This window comes from Nematostella vectensis, chromosome 14 (assembly GCF_932526225.1).
Source record: "Nematostella vectensis chromosome 14, jaNemVect1.1, whole genome shotgun sequence".
In the NCBI taxonomy this organism is placed as follows: Eukaryota; Metazoa; Cnidaria; class Anthozoa; order Actiniaria; family Edwardsiidae; genus Nematostella; species Nematostella vectensis.
Window position 1 is genome coordinate 4,490,601 of NC_064047.1, and position 18,267 is coordinate 4,508,867.

General features: G+C 39.4%; 1 protein-coding gene across 1 annotated transcript; it reads left to right on the plus strand.

The window, feature by feature from the left end:
• Nucleotides 1-930: 930 nt before the first annotated feature.
• Nucleotides 931-16,307, plus strand: LOC5510164 (sestrin-1). The gene is made up of 11 exons (XM_048721975.1): nt 931-1,343; nt 1,468-1,533; nt 3,707-3,907; nt 4,547-4,576; nt 6,227-6,379; nt 7,549-7,897; nt 8,558-8,810; nt 8,973-9,078; nt 9,668-9,712; nt 9,807-9,881; nt 14,481-16,307. The coding sequence occupies exons 1-11, from the start codon at nt 1,077-1,079 to the stop codon at nt 14,565-14,567; spliced, it is 1,632 nt and encodes a 543-aa protein (XP_048577932.1). The 5' UTR covers nt 931-1,076; the 3' UTR covers nt 14,568-16,307.
• The last annotated feature ends 1,960 nt before the right edge of the window (nt 16,308-18,267 follow it).

Here is an 18,267-nt window from a genome sequence, read left to right on the forward strand (position 1 = left end):
AATCGAGGTTTGAAGGCCTGGCTGGTTCATCGCAATGTGTTGGTCCGTGTTCTGTAAAGTATTATAGCTTGTCTGTGGCTGGCGTGTTATAACAGTCGACTCTTCCCAAGCCGGTCTCGGTGTTTCACGTTGTGAGCCCCCTGTATTCTCAAAACGCGTCTCTGTTTCGCTGTAAACCGGAGGTGGGCCTCTCTCACCAACAGCCTCGCTGTACGATGGAGGAAGATCGGCCATTTCTGTATCAACCATAACTCTAGAATATCTAAAATAGCGTCACATTTCCGCCTTCTTTGTGTGACCCGGTCGAGTTGTTTTGATTGTCGTCCGTTTCTATGTCTGGACGTCACGTGATCTTTTGACACAGGTATACCACATTTTTTCGACGATGTTTTATTTTACTTTTACTCTTTCTTTCATTTTCAGAAAACAAACTAATCCCAGCCACAGGCTGAATGTTTACAAGGCACGAAAGATTTTTAAAGTAGACAAACATATGTAGTTCTGGTGAACATGGTATTATGCACGTTTTTATATCGTTAAAGTTCAGTATGAGCTTTTAATATTGGGTATCATTATTACAATCTCCAGTAAAATATGAATAAGTAATACTGACATTTAAACGTTTGGGAATCCATCACTACATGGTAGTGGGTTTTTTTTTTCTTTAAAAAAACATGTGTGTGTTTGGTAAAGTGTACGTCGCTTAGGGCACCAGACACAGACTACTTCAGAAGTATTTGAGTTCTCTTTGGATTAAATTATTAATATTGTAAAAATCTGCCAGCGATTTGCATTCTTTGTTTCTAAACCCTTCGAGTTCGGGAGTATTTCCCTTAGCCGGTTTCACCCCATAAAAGGTAGAACAGGAGGTGTGTCGATGACGTAGAAGTCATATTGTGGTGTGATTGGCCGAGCGGCTAGTGCGGTGGATGGCCTCGATGTCACATCATTTGGATTGTCCAACGCCAGGGTTTCAAGCTCAAATCTAATGAGAAATTTCGCCAAAAAAACAGGGATTTCTACATCAACAAGGCTACAAAACCTTCTAGAACAGACTCCAGCGATTGCCTCACACAATGAGCGATGATGAAGACTTCATTTATGAGGAAGATTCGCTCAGGGATTTTAGTATTTTGCGAACAAGAGATGCTAATGTCAGAGGCCAGTTTCTAGATTCGCTGGTGAAAGCATACAAGACTTGGGCAAACAGAAGAGATGAAACCATTAACAACGGCCGCCAAAACTTATTTGTGGAACTTCTACCTTGTATTCTAAGCCTTTCAATCCGTTGCCCTTTTCCAGATGTTAGGGAGAAATGCTCGAAAGTTTTGGAAAACGTTAAGGTTGGTATCGACTAAGGGCATCAAAGAGAAAATCGTTCGTCTACTGCCCTATTTGACAAGCTAAATTAGAGTTTTTTCTGGCGTATGGTCTTTCCCCTCATACAATCCTCTGTTTTGCCCACAGTCAAGCACTATGCCCGTCCCTAGACCACTTTTCAAGGGTCCTTCGTCTTTCATACCATCGAAAGAGGTGAGTCCTTCTACATTTTGTCAAGACCACAATTCCACTTACTTAAGCTTATTGCTCCCAGTAATTTTACTTTCTCTTAAAAAATGCGTATGTCAATTATGCAAGATAATATGACATATTTTGCTAAGATATATCTGTTTCCCCTCGAATCGTGGTGAAAAACGGCTGAGATAATGATACAAACATTTGAGTGAACATCTAAAGGTGGAATTCTGACGATTGTTGGACTTATTTCATCATACAACATATGACAATCCTTATAAGAACAATAACTCTCGCTGTGTTTATATATATATTCCATCAGTGCTCCTCTCTGCTTGTCAAAACATGGATGTCTCAAGAACCTCTAATAGTTCCTTTTACATGCTAAAGGCATTTCGAGTTTCAACTATTTTCCAAAGCCATTAAAATTATGGATGATATATTCCAAATCAAAACATTTACTTATGCTTTACCCACTGCCCAAGGGACAGTTTTTAAGTGCAATTTTATTTTCTTGATAATTATTTTTATGCCTATTTTCACTTATTCAAATGTAACAGGTACAGTACACCACAATGTGGTACTGTTATTACATTATGTATATATTTTCACACTGAATAATACAAATAAATAGAGTATACTGCAAGCATGCCTTGAAATAAACTTAACTTTTATACAAAGCTCAATAAATATGGTCTCATAGAGTTATCCTTTTTATTGATATTTGCACAAAAAGAATCAGATTCATGAAAATGTAGTATACTTCTAGGTTTTTGAATAAGTCTTGTCTATTATTATGCATGAAAAGTCATAGACAGAAGCACTACAGGGTACCTATTTCATTTTTTCCCTACGTACTGTAAACAGCCAAATGTAAAACATATGCAAACAAGCTGATCACTTAGATCATAATTTCTGTTCAATAGAAAATAAAAAAAGATTTTAATAATAGTTTTGATTTAAAACATAACTGGTTGTAAGTAAAGTACATGAGCAAAATCAATACCACAGGGTAAAAACTATCAAATAAATTAATTCTATTTTTGTACTATTTTAGTACTAACTATTGTACATACTTTAGAACAATGGATGTTAATACAGTGTTATGAATGTTACATATGAGTGTTTTAATTGCTAAAGGCAGAGGTCAAATGTTTGTGTGGATTTAAAACATGAATAAACATCACACCTATTTTTCTTTCTCTGTCTCCTTTCCACATTTATCTTCTGCCCGAAAAACAAAAGAAAACACATTTTATTTATAGAAGTTGTTGAGTATGGAAAAAAAAAATGAGAAAAAAGGTCTTTGGGTCCCCCTTTTTATATGGCCCTAATGTAATTACAAATTGCGTTGAGAGGATTTATCATAATAATGCCCAGCAGATTTTATATGCATATGCCTGTCAAATGAATTGCTAAATATAGAACACTGTCCACAAATGTAAAGAGGTAAATGTTTTTATAGTATGTGTAGCACAACCAGCCATGGATATTTTTTTGGAAGAATGCAGGTAGAATGATGTACTGTATTTAGCAGTAATGAATGTTATGAAACAAGGTCTGCTGAGAAACTCAGCTTAGCATAAAATTAATTTTCATAGAAAGCATAAACCCCTTACCTATAGTACAGGTTGGATGATGATTAAATACTGTTAGATATTTCAGAATATTATAACTTAATTTATTAGCAAGAACCTTTGAAGGTTCCAACAGTGCATTGAACAATTTCCTTCAATGGGTGTAAAAAGTATAGGACTAGGAAATTTAAAATTCTGCAACAATAGTTTTGGTTTCTTGAAAAACATAGACATATCAGTAATCGTGTGTGGTGTTTCCATTAAATTATCTTGGTTTATGATTTTTTGGCCTTAGACTGCTCAAAGTTCTTATCAAATTCTCTGTCTCTTTAATTGCTAGGTTGTTTTACTAAGTAGAGCATCAAATTTTAAGAGCATTTGCCTAGACAGAAACTTACATGAATATTGGCTATTTTGCAATCTAAGTTGGCATTGAATAAAAGAGGTCACTTCTAAGATTTTATTTAGGAATTTATTTACTAACCCCCTTCTGTAGTTCCTGCAATTTTAAATACATTTAACTAACTACACCCTGCTGTAAAAATTGAGTATTCATGGTGCTGTTATTGTGTTAAAGACTGTGTGTGTTAATGAAATATCCCCCATGTTTACAGCTGCCATCAATGGACACAGATGATGAACAGACCCACAGTCTTTTGGTTGACTCCTTCTTATTTAATGGGCGTGTCCCTAACGTGACATGCATAATTGGTGTGCACCCCCAGTACTTGGACTGGAATGCAAGGACGGAATACTTTCTCATGCGTGGGGAAGGGCCTTTGCCTTATGATTGGCGACACTACATTGCTATCATGGTGAGAGGATAAGATTTCTAATAAGAAGATAATCTCCAAAAGATATGCTATACACAGTTGCACATAATTTAAGTTCTTTGCTCTGAAATCCTATTGTACAAGATGCCATCAAATAAACATAATCTAAGTTTGAATTAATTTGCATTCTCTTGAATGATACACAACCCCCAAAATGTCTAAATCTTGGGCCAGTATACTTAATATTACACAAAAAACACTGGAAACACAGTTGAACCACACTCTAAGGACACCTCAAGTTATATTCTGCTTGCTTATAATCTTATTTCCCAAAAGTGTCCTTTTAAAAAAGCAGTGTTTGCACTAGTTTAAGCCTGTGGAAGCTCAACTGACAAAATGCGAAAGAATCTATAAAATTTGCGCTAATTAACAGACCATCCGCTCTAAATATTTATCAGTCACATCCTCAAAGAAGCTTCCAATGGACACACTGTTTTCTGCTTAAAATCATCAAACATTGTTATGCAATTTACCTGAAGATCTGGTGCAACATCTGCTTTAACATGATTCCACAGTGGTTATGTGATCAAGTTGGAGAAGTCAGTTGCTTTGAATCAGCAGTACTGCTGTAACTTGTATTGAGTCGCTTGCCAACCAAATGTTTTTATTTATTGCACACAGGCTGCTAGCAGGCACCAGTGCTCATATCTGGTGAGTATAACTGGCTAATAATATTGAGTTGTAGGCACTAGTGCTCATATATGGTGAGTATAACTGGCTTATAAAACTAGGTTTGTTGTAGACACCAGTGCTCATATCTGGTGAGTATAACTGACTTATAATAATATGCTGTAGACACCAGTACTCATATCTGGTGAGTATAACTGGCTTATAATACTAGGTAGGTTGTAGACACCAGTGCTCATATCTGGTGAGTATAACTGGCTTATAAAACTAGGTAGGTTGTAGACACTAGTACTCATATCTGGTGAGTATAACTGGCTTATAATACTAGGTTTGTTGTAGACACCAGTGCTCATATCTGGTGAGTATAACTGGCTTATAATACTAGGTAGGTTGTAGACACTAGTACTCATATCTGGTGAGTATAACTGGCTTATAAAACTAGGTAGGTTGTAGATACCAGTGCTCTTATGTGGACTGGTGAGTATAACTGCCTTATAATACTAGGTTTGTTGTAGACACCAGTGCTCATATCTGGTGAGTATAACTGGCTTATAATACTAGGTTTGTTGTAGACACCAGTGCTCATATCTGGTGAGTATAACTGGCTTATAATACTAGGTTTGTTGTAGACACCAGTGCTCATATCTGGTGAGTATAACTGGCTTATAATACTAGGTTGGTTGTAGATACCAGTGCTCTTATGTGGACTGGTGAGTATAACTGGCTTATAAAACTAGGTTGGTTGTAGATACCAGTGCTCTTATGTGGACTGGTGAGTATAACTGGCGTATAAAACTAGGTTGGTTGTAGATACCAGTGCTCTTATGTGGACTGGTGAGTATAACTGGCGTATAAAACTAGGTTGGTTGTAGATACCAGTGCTCTTATGTGGACTGGTGAGTATAACTGGCTTATAAAACTAGGTTGGTTGTAGATACCAGTGCTCTTATGTGGACTGGTGAGTATAACTGGCTTATAAAACTAGGTTGGTTGTAGATACCAGTGCTCTTATGTGGACTGGTGAGTATAACTGGCTTATAAAACTAGGTTGGTTGTAGATACCAGTGCTCTTATGTGGACTGGTGAGTATAACTGGCTTATAAAACTAGGTTGGTTGTAGATACCAGTGCTCTTATGTGGACTGGTGAGTATAACTGCCTTATAAAACTAGGTTGGTTGTAGATACCAGTGCTCTTATGTGGACTGGTGAGTATAACTGGCTTATAAAACTAGGTTGGTTGTAGATACCAGCGCTCTTATGTGGACTGGTGAGTATAACTGGCTTATAAAACTAGGTTGGTTGTAGATACCAGTGCTCTTATGTGGACTGGTGAGTATAACTGGCTTATAAAACTAGGTTGGTTGTAGATACCAGCGCTCTTATGTGGACTGGTGAGTATAACTGGCTTATAAAACTAGGTTGGTTGTAGATACCAGCGCTCTTATGTGGACTGGTGAGTATACGCATAGGATTTGAAGGGGGGTGCGACCACCCTGCATATACCCCTTTGATGTATGATGTGCCTGATCAGTGCTGATTAGTTTTTCAAGGGAAACCTTAAAATTTCACCACTCCAAACTCAAATCTAGCCTAAGGTCCTGCAGTTTAACTGATCATAAAATTATACCCCCTGCTAGACCATGCCTGATCTACATTTTTGTGGTTTCTTACAGGTTAGCATTTATGAACGGGAGTTTTTGCGTTACCATGGTGACAAGCAGTGGCTTAAGGGTATCCAGCACATCCCTAAAAAGCTTCATGCGTTGTTAGACATGAACAAGTACCTAGCTCATCAGCCGTGGCTTGTCAGCACTCAGCTAATAGAGGTGGGTTTACAATTGGTGTGACGGGGCTGGTGAATCCGCACTGTTTAAAGCCGCATTGTCAACAGTCTATTTCCGGTTGATTACGTAACAATCTCCAATGATTTTTAACAAAAAACGCAAATTTTTTTTCAAAATGGCGAAAGCAGTGTGTCTATTAGAAGTTTCTTTGAGGATGTGATTGATAATTTACAGCGAATGGCCTGTTAAACACTGTGGATTCTTGAAGTTGAGGTTTCCATTGGGCCTCTGAAAGTAAACTGGTGACAATGCGGCTTTAACAGGCCATTGGCTCAATGATAATAACAGGACAATTATCAATGACATCCTCAAGGAACATCCCATAGACACATTGCTTTCACAATTTTCTTTAAAATTTCCTTAAAATCCATGTTATGTAATCTACCGTAAGTAAACTGGTGACAATGCAGCTTTAAGATAAGTGCTTAACTAATAGAGAAGGGTTTACCAGAGCTGGTGTTGCAGGGCAGGCAGTGAAGGTAAATCTTTTCTGGCTTGTTAGGTAGGGTGGTTAAGGGCACGTTTTTTTACTCGTTATTCTGGAATGAGAATGATTAGAATAAAAAAAGCTATTGTTCATCTCGCGTTCCCATTCCGTAATGGTATGAAGGCCATTCCTCCCATTTTGCTACCTGTAGCAGAATGACTAAAATGCCATTTTGAAATTCTCTACCAACCATTCCAATTATAGAATGATAGAAAAAAAATGCGCTCTAAGAAACACGCTTTCCCAGTAGGGAAGGGTTTACAAAAGCTACATAAAGTGATGATAGCTTTAATGTCATACAAAGCTGGTGGATCAACTGATAATAATGCTTGTTGATGTCTAACGTACCACCCTGTACATGTGTACATCAGGGCTGTAGCAGAGGGTGGGGCACTGTGGGCACGTGCTCCCCCAAGCTTAAAAAAAAATTATAAGAAGATGACCAGTAGGGGTGTGGCTGTGCCCCAATTGTTTTTTTATGTTTCTGTATCGTGCAACCCCCCCCCCCCCCCCAATAATTCGAGGCTTGCTACAGCTATGTACATGTAACATGGTGTCATTAATATTGATGGAGCTCACTTTCAGTACAAGCTGTTGTCGTTCTCATTGCATTATGAGAATTTGTTCCTTTTTATCCATATTTCCTATTCCATGTCACCAACAGAAACTGCTTAAAGGTGAAGACAACTGGTCCTTATCCGAGCTGGTCCATGCCATAGTCATCATGGCCCACATTCATGCGCTCTCCAGCTTTGTCTATGGCTGCGGTGTCGTCCCAGAGATAGACTCAGAGAATGGACACACCTTCAAACCTCCGACTTTGACAGAGACAAACCAGGCAAGCTTTGACTCTGGGAACGCAACCACAGGCTCTGAGTCTGTCAGATCGTCAACAATGACTCGGGATGAGCTGATGGCCAGGATGAGGGAGGTTCGGGCCGAGCAGGACACATTGATGGAAGCTTCACAAGAAGAGCTTTTCCAGCACTTCGAAAAGCTGGAGAGTGGAGAGTGTAAGTGTTTTTTCACACGTCTGTGTTGCTAGGGGTCGTTGCTAGAGGGTGTGTTAGCCCATTTGGTTATTTAAAAAACATTTTTTAATTGAATGAAACCAAATCTTAGACCTTCTTGTATAATACATGGCCTACTCAATTATATGACCTACTCAGAAAATCCTGACTTCATACCATTGGTATCTTTTCTTGCAACATTGTCTTGGCTCTACTTTTCAATCATGAATACAGTATAGTTTTTAATTTAATGAATGAATGAATGAATAAATAAATAAACATTACATTAATCATTAATATCAAATTCAATAAAAAATGTATTGCAATAGCTTTCAAGGCAAGAATGACAAAAAAAGAAAATCTTTAAATGAAACTAAACCCTACCTGAAAAAAAAATAATAAATTCTGGATTTTTTGTAAGCGCTGAATAACTTGCTTTTGGTTGCTGTTATTTTGTTGCTAAAAAGCCTAAGGGCATTTTAGTTTGCCCCCCATAAATTCACATGATCTCTTAGCGCAAGTCCCCTATTAATATGGGATGTTTTTGTTTACTTGGTATTTTGTTAGATGACAAAATGATGCCTTAAGGAGTCTCTATTACTACTCAGAAACTTTTGGCAGCTGTAAAGTTCTAACTCACTCAACTGTGTCTTTCTCTCTCAGTGGCCCACTTTAAGGATGAAGCTGCATCAACACCAACAGAATCTCTAACCACTGACCTCGCCCGATACTTGGAGGACCCCAACTTCCGCTACCAGGATTTTGCCAGCCGCCCCCAACAAGACATCTCCACCTTCAGAATACAGGACTGTTCCTGGGAGGAGCATGGATTTTCGCTCTTCAATCGACTTTACCCTGATATTGGAACATTATTGGATGAGAAATTTAGTTCCACTTTAGGGCTAACTTATTTTACGTAAGTTGTTATTATTTTTGTTATTTATTATTTTTTTGTTATTATGTTGTTTGTGACCAAATTATATACTTTTGTCACATTTTGAAAAGTCTAGTTTCAAATGCAGTGTTAGCCGCTAACACAAAATAGTAGTCAAGATTTCTTTTTTTTTATTATCTTTAGCTTGGGGGACCGAACAAATGTGGACACCACGGTGTTTAGGATGGCAACTTGGAACTACATCCATCTTATATTTGGCATCTACCACGATGACTACTTGTACACAGAGGTGAGGACGTGCCAGCAGTTTTCACTTTCTGAAGAGTTAGACCTGCAATCAATAAGCCTTGATTGGGTGGTACACTCTAAGAAACTTTCATTGACTCTGAACATGCTCAAGTCCAACAAGAGTGCTAATAAGAGTTTCCTCAGTTTGATCACAGGGAAAGAGTCGTGAGCTGATTGCAGTTGAAATTAAAAAAAAATTGATGATCATTCCTGACCATCTCATCAGCTCTCAAACACTCTCCATAGACCAACCATGTGAGAATGGAACTATTTTTATTTCTCATCTCCCTCCCCTACAGATGATACATCCCACCCAGAATTGAACAGAAAAAGGGCTTTAAAACCCAAAACCATGAAATTCCATCTCTTGGGGTGGGGGGTCTTTTCTTGGAGAATAACACATCTTTGCTAAGATATTATTATATATTTCAAATAGAACCAAACCCTGCTAGCCAATTCGCAATAAACTGTAATTTTAAGATTGCACAGATTCGTGATTATACTTGCGCTTTTACTGACTTGTCGATGTCCTGAAACATAATCTACCATGACAATTCCTCCATAAACTAATACTGTTTTGTTTTGTTTAGGTTAACAAATTAATGGAAAGATCCTACAAAAGATATATAAAAAAGGTAGTCTTGCCGGACTGATTCACTTATTAGCGTCGTTCTGTTTTTTTGTTTTTTTTTATATTACTCACTAAATGTGATGTCGTTTTATTGGTAGGTTGCCTGTGTCCCTGAAAAGGCAACACAGGAAGATTATCTGGAATTCATGCCGGAGCTTACTCACTCTGAAAAGGTACCACCTTTCGAATTCCCTATCCTAAAAAATTTAGTCTTTCGATTTCCTTAAGAGCATAATTCTTCCTCCGTGCTGTCATGGTCCCACTTCACAAATTAACTGTGCTGTTATGGTCTCACTTCTTGACTAAACCGTGCTATCATTGTCTCACTTTACAACTAAACCGTGCTGTCATGGTCCCACTTCATAAATTAACCGTGCTGTTATGGTCTCACTTCTTGACTAAACCGTGCTATCATTGTCTCACTTTACAACTTAACCGCGCTGTCATTGTATCACTTCACAACTTAACCGTGCTGTCATGGTCTCACTTCTCAACTTAACCGCGCTGTCATTGTATCACTTCACAACTTAACCGCGCTGTCATTGTTTATCTTCACAACTTAACCATGCTGTCATTGTATCACTTCTCAACTTAACCGTGCTGTCATGGTCTCACTTCTCAACTTAACCGTGCTGTCATTATATCACTTCACAACTTAACCGTGCTGTCATTATATCACTTCACAACTTAACCGTGCTGTCATTATATCACTTTACAACTTAACCGTGCTGTCATGGTCTCACTTCACAACTTAACCGTGCTGTCATGGTCTCACTTCACAACTTAACCGTGCTGTCATTGTCTCACTTCTCAACTTAACCGTGCTGTCATTGTATCACTTCACAACTTAACCGTGCTGTCATGGTCTCACTTCTCAACTAAACCGTGCTGTCATTGTCTCACTTCTCAACTTAACTGTGCTGTCATGGTCTCACTTCTCAACTTAACCGTGCTGTCATTGTATCACTTCACAACTTAACCGTGCTGTCATTGTATCACTTCACAACTTAACCGTGCTGTCATGGTCTCACTTAACACCTTAACCGTGCTGTCATTATATCACTTCACAACTTAACCATGCTGTCATGGTCTCACTTAACACCTGAACCGTGCTGTCATGGTCTAATTTCACAACTAAACCGTGCTGTCATGGTCTCACTTCACAACTAAACCGTGCTGTCATGGTCTCACTTCTCAACTAAACCGTGCTGTCATTGTATCACTTCTCAACTTAACCGTGCTGTCATTATATCACTTCACAACTTAACCGTGCTGTCATTATATCACTTCACCACTAAACCGTGCTGTCATTGTCTCACTTCTCAACTTAACCGTGCTGTCATGGTCTCACTTCACAACTTAACCGTGCTGTCATTGTCTCACTTCTCAACTTAACCGTGCTGTCATTGTATCACTTTACAACTTAACCGTGCTGTCATGGGCTCACTTCTCAACTAAACCGTGCTGTCATTGTCTCACTTCTCAACTTAACCGTGCTGTCATGGTCTCACTTCTCAACTTAACCGTGCTGTCATTGTATCACTTCTCACCAAAACCGTGCTGTCAAGGCCTCACTTCACAACTTAACCGTGCTGTCATTGTATCACTTCACAACTTAACCGTGCTGTCATTGTCTCACTTCTCAACTTAACCGTGCTGTCATTGTATCACTTTACAACTTAACCGTGCTGTCATGGGCTCACTTCACAACTTAACCGTGCTGTCATTATATCACTTCACAACTTAACCATGCTGTCATGGTCTCACTTAACACCTTAACCGTGCTGTCATGGTCTCATTTCACAACTAAACCGTGCTGTCATGGTCTCACTTCTCAACTTAACCGTGCTGTCATTGTATCACCTCACAACTTAACCGTGCTGTCATGGTCTCACTTCTCAACTAAACCGTGCTGTCATTGTCTCACTTCTCAACTAAACCGTGCTGTCATTGTATCACTTCACAACTTAACAGTGCTGTCATTGTATCACTTCTCAACTAAACCGTGCTGTCATTGTCTCACTTCTCAACTAAACCGTGCTGTCATTGTATCACTTCACAACTTAACCGTGCTGTCATTATATCACTTCACAACTTAACCGTGCTGTCATTATATCACTTCACAACTTAACCGTGCTGTCATTATATCACTTCACAACTAAACCGTGCTGTCATTGTCTCACTTCTCAACTTAACCGTGCTGTCATGGTCTCACTTCACAACTTAACCGTGCTGTCATGGTCTCACTTCACAACTTAACCGTGCTGTCATTGTCTCACTTCTCAACTTAACCGTGCTGTCATTGTATCACTTTACAACTTAACCGTGCTGTCATGGGCTCACTTCTCAACTAAACCGTGCTGTCATTGTCTCACTTCTCAACTTAACCGTGCTGTCATGGTCTCACTTCACAACTTAACCGTGCTGTCATGGTCTCACTTCACAACTTAACCGTGCTGTCATTGTCTCACTTCTCAACTTAACCGTGCTGTCATTGTATCACTTTACAACTTAACCGTGCTGTCATGGGCTCACTTCTCAACTAAACCGTGCTGTCATTGTCTCACTTCTCAACTTAACCGTGCTGTCATGGTCCCACTTCACAACTTAACCGTGCTGTCATTGTATCACTTCACAACTTAACCGTGCTGTCATGGTCTCACTTCTCAACTAAACCGTGCTGTCATTATATCACTTCACAACTTAACCATGCTGTCATGGTCTCACTTAACACCTTAACCGTGCTGTCATGGTCTCATTTCACAACTAAACCGTGCTGTCATGGTCTCACTTCTCAACTTAACCGTGCTGTCATTGTATCACCTCACAACTTAACCGTGCTGTCATGGTCTCACTTCTCAACTAAACCGTGCTGTCATTGTCTCACTTCTCAACTTAACCGTGCTGTCATGGTCTCACTTCTCAACTAAACCGTGCTGTCATTGTCACACTTCTCAACTTAACCATGCTGTAATTGTCTCACTTCTCAACTTAACCATGCTGTCATGGTCTCACTTCTCAACTTAACCGTGCTGTCATTATATCACTTCACAACTTAACCGTGCTGTCATTATATCACTTCACAACTTAACCGTGCTGTCATTATATCACTTCACAACTTAACCGTGCTGTCATGGTCTCACTTCTCAACTTAACCGTGCCGTCATGGTCTCACTTCACAACTTAACCGTGCTGTCATGGTCTCACTTCACAACTTAACCGTGCTGTCATTGTCTCACTTCTCAACTTAACCGTGCTGTCATGGTCTCACTTCACAACTTAACCGTGCTGTCATGGTCTCACTTCTCAACTAAACCGTGCTGTTATTGTCTCACTTCTCAACTTAACCGTGCTGTCATGGTCTCACTTCTCAACTTAACCGTGCTGTCATTGTATCACTTCACAACTTAACCGTGCTGTCATTGTATCACTTCTCAACTTAACCGTGCTGTCATGGTCTCACTTAACACCTTAACCGTGCTGTCATGGTCTGATTTCACAACTAAACCGTGTTGTCATTGTCTCACTTCTCAACTTAACCGTGCTGTCATTGTATCACTTCACAACTTAACCGTGTTGTCATGGTCTTACTTCTCAACTTAACCGTGCTGTCATTGTATCACTTCACAACTTAACCGCGCTGTCATTGTATCACTTCACAACTAAACCGTGCTGTCATGGTCTCACTTCACAACTTAACCGTGCTGTCATTGTCTCACTTCTCAACTTAACCGTGCTGTCATTGTATCACTTCACAACTTAACCGCGCTGTCATTGTATCACTTCACAACTAAACCGTGCTGTCATGGTCTCACTTCACAACTTAACCGTGCTGTCATTGTATCACTTCACAACTTAACCGTGCTGTCATTGTCTCACTTCACAACTAAACCGTGCTGTCATGGTCTCACTTCTCAACTTAACCGTGCTGTCATGGTCTCACTTCTCAACTTAACCGTGCTGTCATTGTATCACTTCACAACTTAACCGTGCTGTCATTGTCTCACTTCACAACTTAACCGTGCTGTCATTGTATCACTTCTCAACTAAACCGTGCTGTCATGGCCTCACTTCACAACTTAACCGTGCTGTCATTGTATCACTTTACAACTTAACCGTGCTGTCATGGTCTCACTTCACAACTTAACTGTGCTGTCATGGTCTCACTTCACAACTTAACCGTGCTGTCATTGTCTCACTTCACAACTTAACCGTGCTGTCATTGTATCACTTCACAACTTAACCGCGCTGTCATTGTATCACTTCACAACTAAACCGTGCTGTCATGGCCTCACCTCACAACTTAACCGTGCTGTCATTGTCTCACTTCTCAACTAAACCGTGCTGTCATTGTCTCACTTCTCAACTTAACCGTGCTGTCATGGTCTCACTTCACAACTTAACCGTGCTGTCATGGTCTCACTTCTCAACTTAACCGTGCTGTCATTGTATCACTTCACAACTTAACCGTGCTGTCATTGTATCACTTCACAACTTAACCGTGCTGTCATTATATCACTTCACAACTTAACCGTGCTGTCATGGTCTCACTTCACAACTTAACCGTGCTGTCATTGTATCACTTCACAACTTAACCGTGCTGTCATTGTCTCACTTCACAACTTAACCGTGCTGTCATTGTCTCACTTCTCAACTAAACTGTGCTGTCATTGTATCACTTCACAACTTAACCGTGCTGTCATTGTATCACTTCTCAACTTAACCATGCTGTCATGGTCTCACTTCACAACTTAACCGTGCTGTCACTTCAGGTCCACATCAATCTTCTGCTATTGGAAGCCCGCTTGCAGGCCGAGCTCCTATACGCCACCCGCGCCATCATGAAGTACATGACCTGACGTGATGTCATAAATCGCACCTGCGCCCGCGATCAGTCAACAGTCTACCAAAGTACTTGGTAGACGCGTGACACGAGTGCTTGACTTTTGCATGAGTGTCCCGTATAGTGGTATATTGATATAGTTGCTGGAATATGTCTAACAAGAACACTTTTTGACAATTGTCATCATTGTGACCGTTACGGCTACAGCAAAAATAAATAGCTCCTTTATAGAAAGTATCTTTGATTGGTACACAGTGTCTTATCTGAGCAAGTGCTTATTACTCTTAGAACATTAGATAGTTGGCTGTGCACTTGTTTTTGATAACGTTGGACCGTTGCACCGTGTATCGCATTAACTATAGCCTGAAAAGCATCATGAGTACTAAGTATTACCAGCACTCGTGCTCTTAGCTGAATAATGATTAGAAATTGAGGACTTAGACCCAAAGCATGGGTCGTAAGTTTCAATTAACTGCGTGATTGGAAAACTTGAAATACGGTTTATCGATCCAGTGCTATTTGAAGTGCCTCAACACAGCCTTAAAAGTTATATATAGCTTTTTATACCAACTTAGCAAAAATAGCTTTCTAGAGAAAGTAGGCCTAAACAAACGGAATTGCTATAAAACAATCTGGACAAGTCCATAGATGTTGATTACCTTCAAGTGAAATGTAGTTTATTCCAGTTATTCCCTGAAGGGGAATGCGAAATGCGAAATTAGAATAATTATACTTGTTGCGTTGTTTTTGTAAGCATCCAATGTTTCATATAAGTTTTTTTTAAGCGACTCGAAAATTGGTTAGTTTTGAACATTGCCTTTTGTTTCCTGTTAGAAACTTTTGATTGTCTGCCTTTTAAGAAAGGGTATTTTGTACAGGAAATGTGAGCTTTAAAAAGCTATTGTTTTCTCTTTTCATATCCTGGTAATTTAAACATTGTGCCATTCTCCTCGGCAAATACGGAAATTAAAATTAGCTACTCAGCAAGTTTGTTTGATCGAAACTAGATATCTATTTCTATACTGAAGATATTACTTATTCTTTGATTGTTCAAAGGATGTCTTCAGGATGCCCCCATCTGAAGTGACAAAAATGCCAACTTTTCCACCTTAATGATTTTGTTGTGATTTTGTTGAGTTCTCACGATTGTAGCCATGGAATAAGAAGCCCCCTGTAAGGGCCTTTCCTTCCTTTTTTCTCATTTAATTTAATGGCACAAATTGTAAATTTCAGTCACATTACCAAAAAGATCAAAGATTCCAGGTGATGGCAAACTGCGGCGATATCAACAATACCATGCATATCCCTATTTCGAAAGAGAGATAGACCTATGGGGCTTTACGATCGTAGAATTAAAGCCCCGTGCGAACAGCACCAGGCAGCACCATGTACCGATTCGCTCGTTTGATCGTGCGAACAGCGCTAGCATTGCTGGGCGGCCAGTGTTGTTGGTTTGCACGGGGCATGACATGTCATTTACAATCCGCGAAGACAAATCTAGGAGTAGATTTCAGATAGCGTTTGTCGCGGCAAAGCTTGTGTTTGCCTTTTGTTATGGTTATTATATAATTTGAAAGGAAATATATATAAATCGTGTAGGTTTCGCGCGACAGTAAAACTATGGAAAATGTGAGCAGAAACAGAAGCGACATCTCACATAGGTGTGCTATATATAAATATATTTGTGAAGGATTGCAGTTTGAAATTTAGAGTTTTTATGGTTGGATCAGTTACAAATAAAAAGTTTACAGAGGAATTTTGTGTTGATCTATTTATTGTCCTTGCAACGTACCAAAAAACTTCCTCCACATTACAACATAAAACTTTTGCCTTCTCAGAAGGCAAAGAACATAAGGCTCTCAGCCTGATCCCTGTCACTATGAACTGGCTTCCTGTGGTTTTTAAGAGCTGTGACGTCACTTAAAACCAGCCCCACAGCCACAGGTACCCCAAACGCAAAAGGCATGGTACTGGGTTGGCTCAAGCCCGTGTAGTAACGAGAGGGGGAGGGGGGGATTTTCCCCTTGAACCCCTTTTTGTGGATTCGAAGTTCTGCAGAGAAATTGTTAACGCAAACATAAGGAGTGGCTGATGTTTGCTTATGAATGAATGATAAATATCGTTCTTTGTTTGAAATTATTTTCAAAAGAATTGCAAGCTTACCTGTATGTTTTTAATGTGAGTCTGTGAAACCGTACTATACATGAGTCCAGAAGAGATTTTGACGCCCTGTCTTCTATCTATATCTACATAATCAAAACGACAACCAGACTGCAAACCCCCTCAAAGCTTCTTATCTGTTACCTTCTTATCTGGCATTTTGCGACATTCTAACGGGTCTTGTTTTTCACCCAGTAAACGCCCTATGCACTGTGCGAAGCGTGTACTCAAAATCGCGCAAAGATTCTTCATGTGTTTTGGGTGAATATTCGGAGTTAAAATAAGCGGGGCTACTATCAATATTCTCACGTTTACAAGCATTGATCGCTTTCTAGCGATCTAAACGATAAGGAATAACATCTCTGATCTTCTCTATCAACGGCGGGAGTCATCTACACGTCGCTTGGAACGTATATTATGACTATCTGTGGGTTTATAAACCTGGCTTGTATCACGCCTTTTATCTTTTAGCTTTCTGCTTTGTGCTCTCTGAAATGCTATGTAAAACGTGTTTGTGCTGAGAGCAATGCTGATGGGAATCCTGAAACAGCTTTAATGTCGCCAAGTTCCAGCGTTCCTTTAACACGATGGCAATCGTTTTTATTTTCACTCTCGCTTGCTATGCCCCTTCCGCTCTGTCGTTATCGGGTCTAGTAGATATTAGCTAGCAGTAAGAGGCGTTTTAGTAAATTCCTCACTGTCGCCGTTTGTGTATCTGTGGCGCATGACCGACCTACCCGAAGCTTTTAAAGAGAAAGTCAAGGTTTTCTGCCGAATTTAGAGAAACTGTGACACACTTTTTATTCATACATAATGGGCTTTTATTTCTTCAAAAATGAAGTCTGTTAGATTATTTACATAAATTTTACATGTTTGAGGAAGTGCACAATCAACAGAAAATGGCACTCAAAAGTGATCAATTGAGACATTTGGTACATCAAATTTACACGCAAATCTGTGTATTATTATTGCAAGATATTCCCGATAATTTTGAATTAGAATTCGACAGTGAAATCGTCAAATAAAGCAATTTTAATGTTGTATTCATTGTAATAAATCGGAGATAACCAAAAATGGGACACGGGTGAAAACGACAAACACAAGGGACAAGGAAATCTTTGCATCTGCATTTCAAGTGACTAAACATTCCAAGGCAGAAATATAAGTAAGAAATTGTTTATGTAAAAACACAGAAAAAAGGAAACAAACTTTTCTTCGTTACTTTATCCAAGTGACGGCGATATTCTTGCAACTGCAAAACGTGTCCGAAAAATACATATTTATTTGTGTTTTGTTATTTGAATAATATGCAAATTCTGGAAGGTGTCCTAAGCTGGTCTTTTAACCTGCCATCCAGCCTGTTTATAAAGGGATGGGGGGTGGGGTTTGTCCAAAGAGATTTATTTTTCTTTTCGAGCAGACGGATAGCAGCAGAACGCATGAAAAAAATACTTCGAAAGTGAGTAAAACATCTAAAAACATTACCCGACTAGCAGACGACTCGAACGTAAATCTAATTGTCTTCTGTCATTTTATCACGCACTTAATCCGTGATA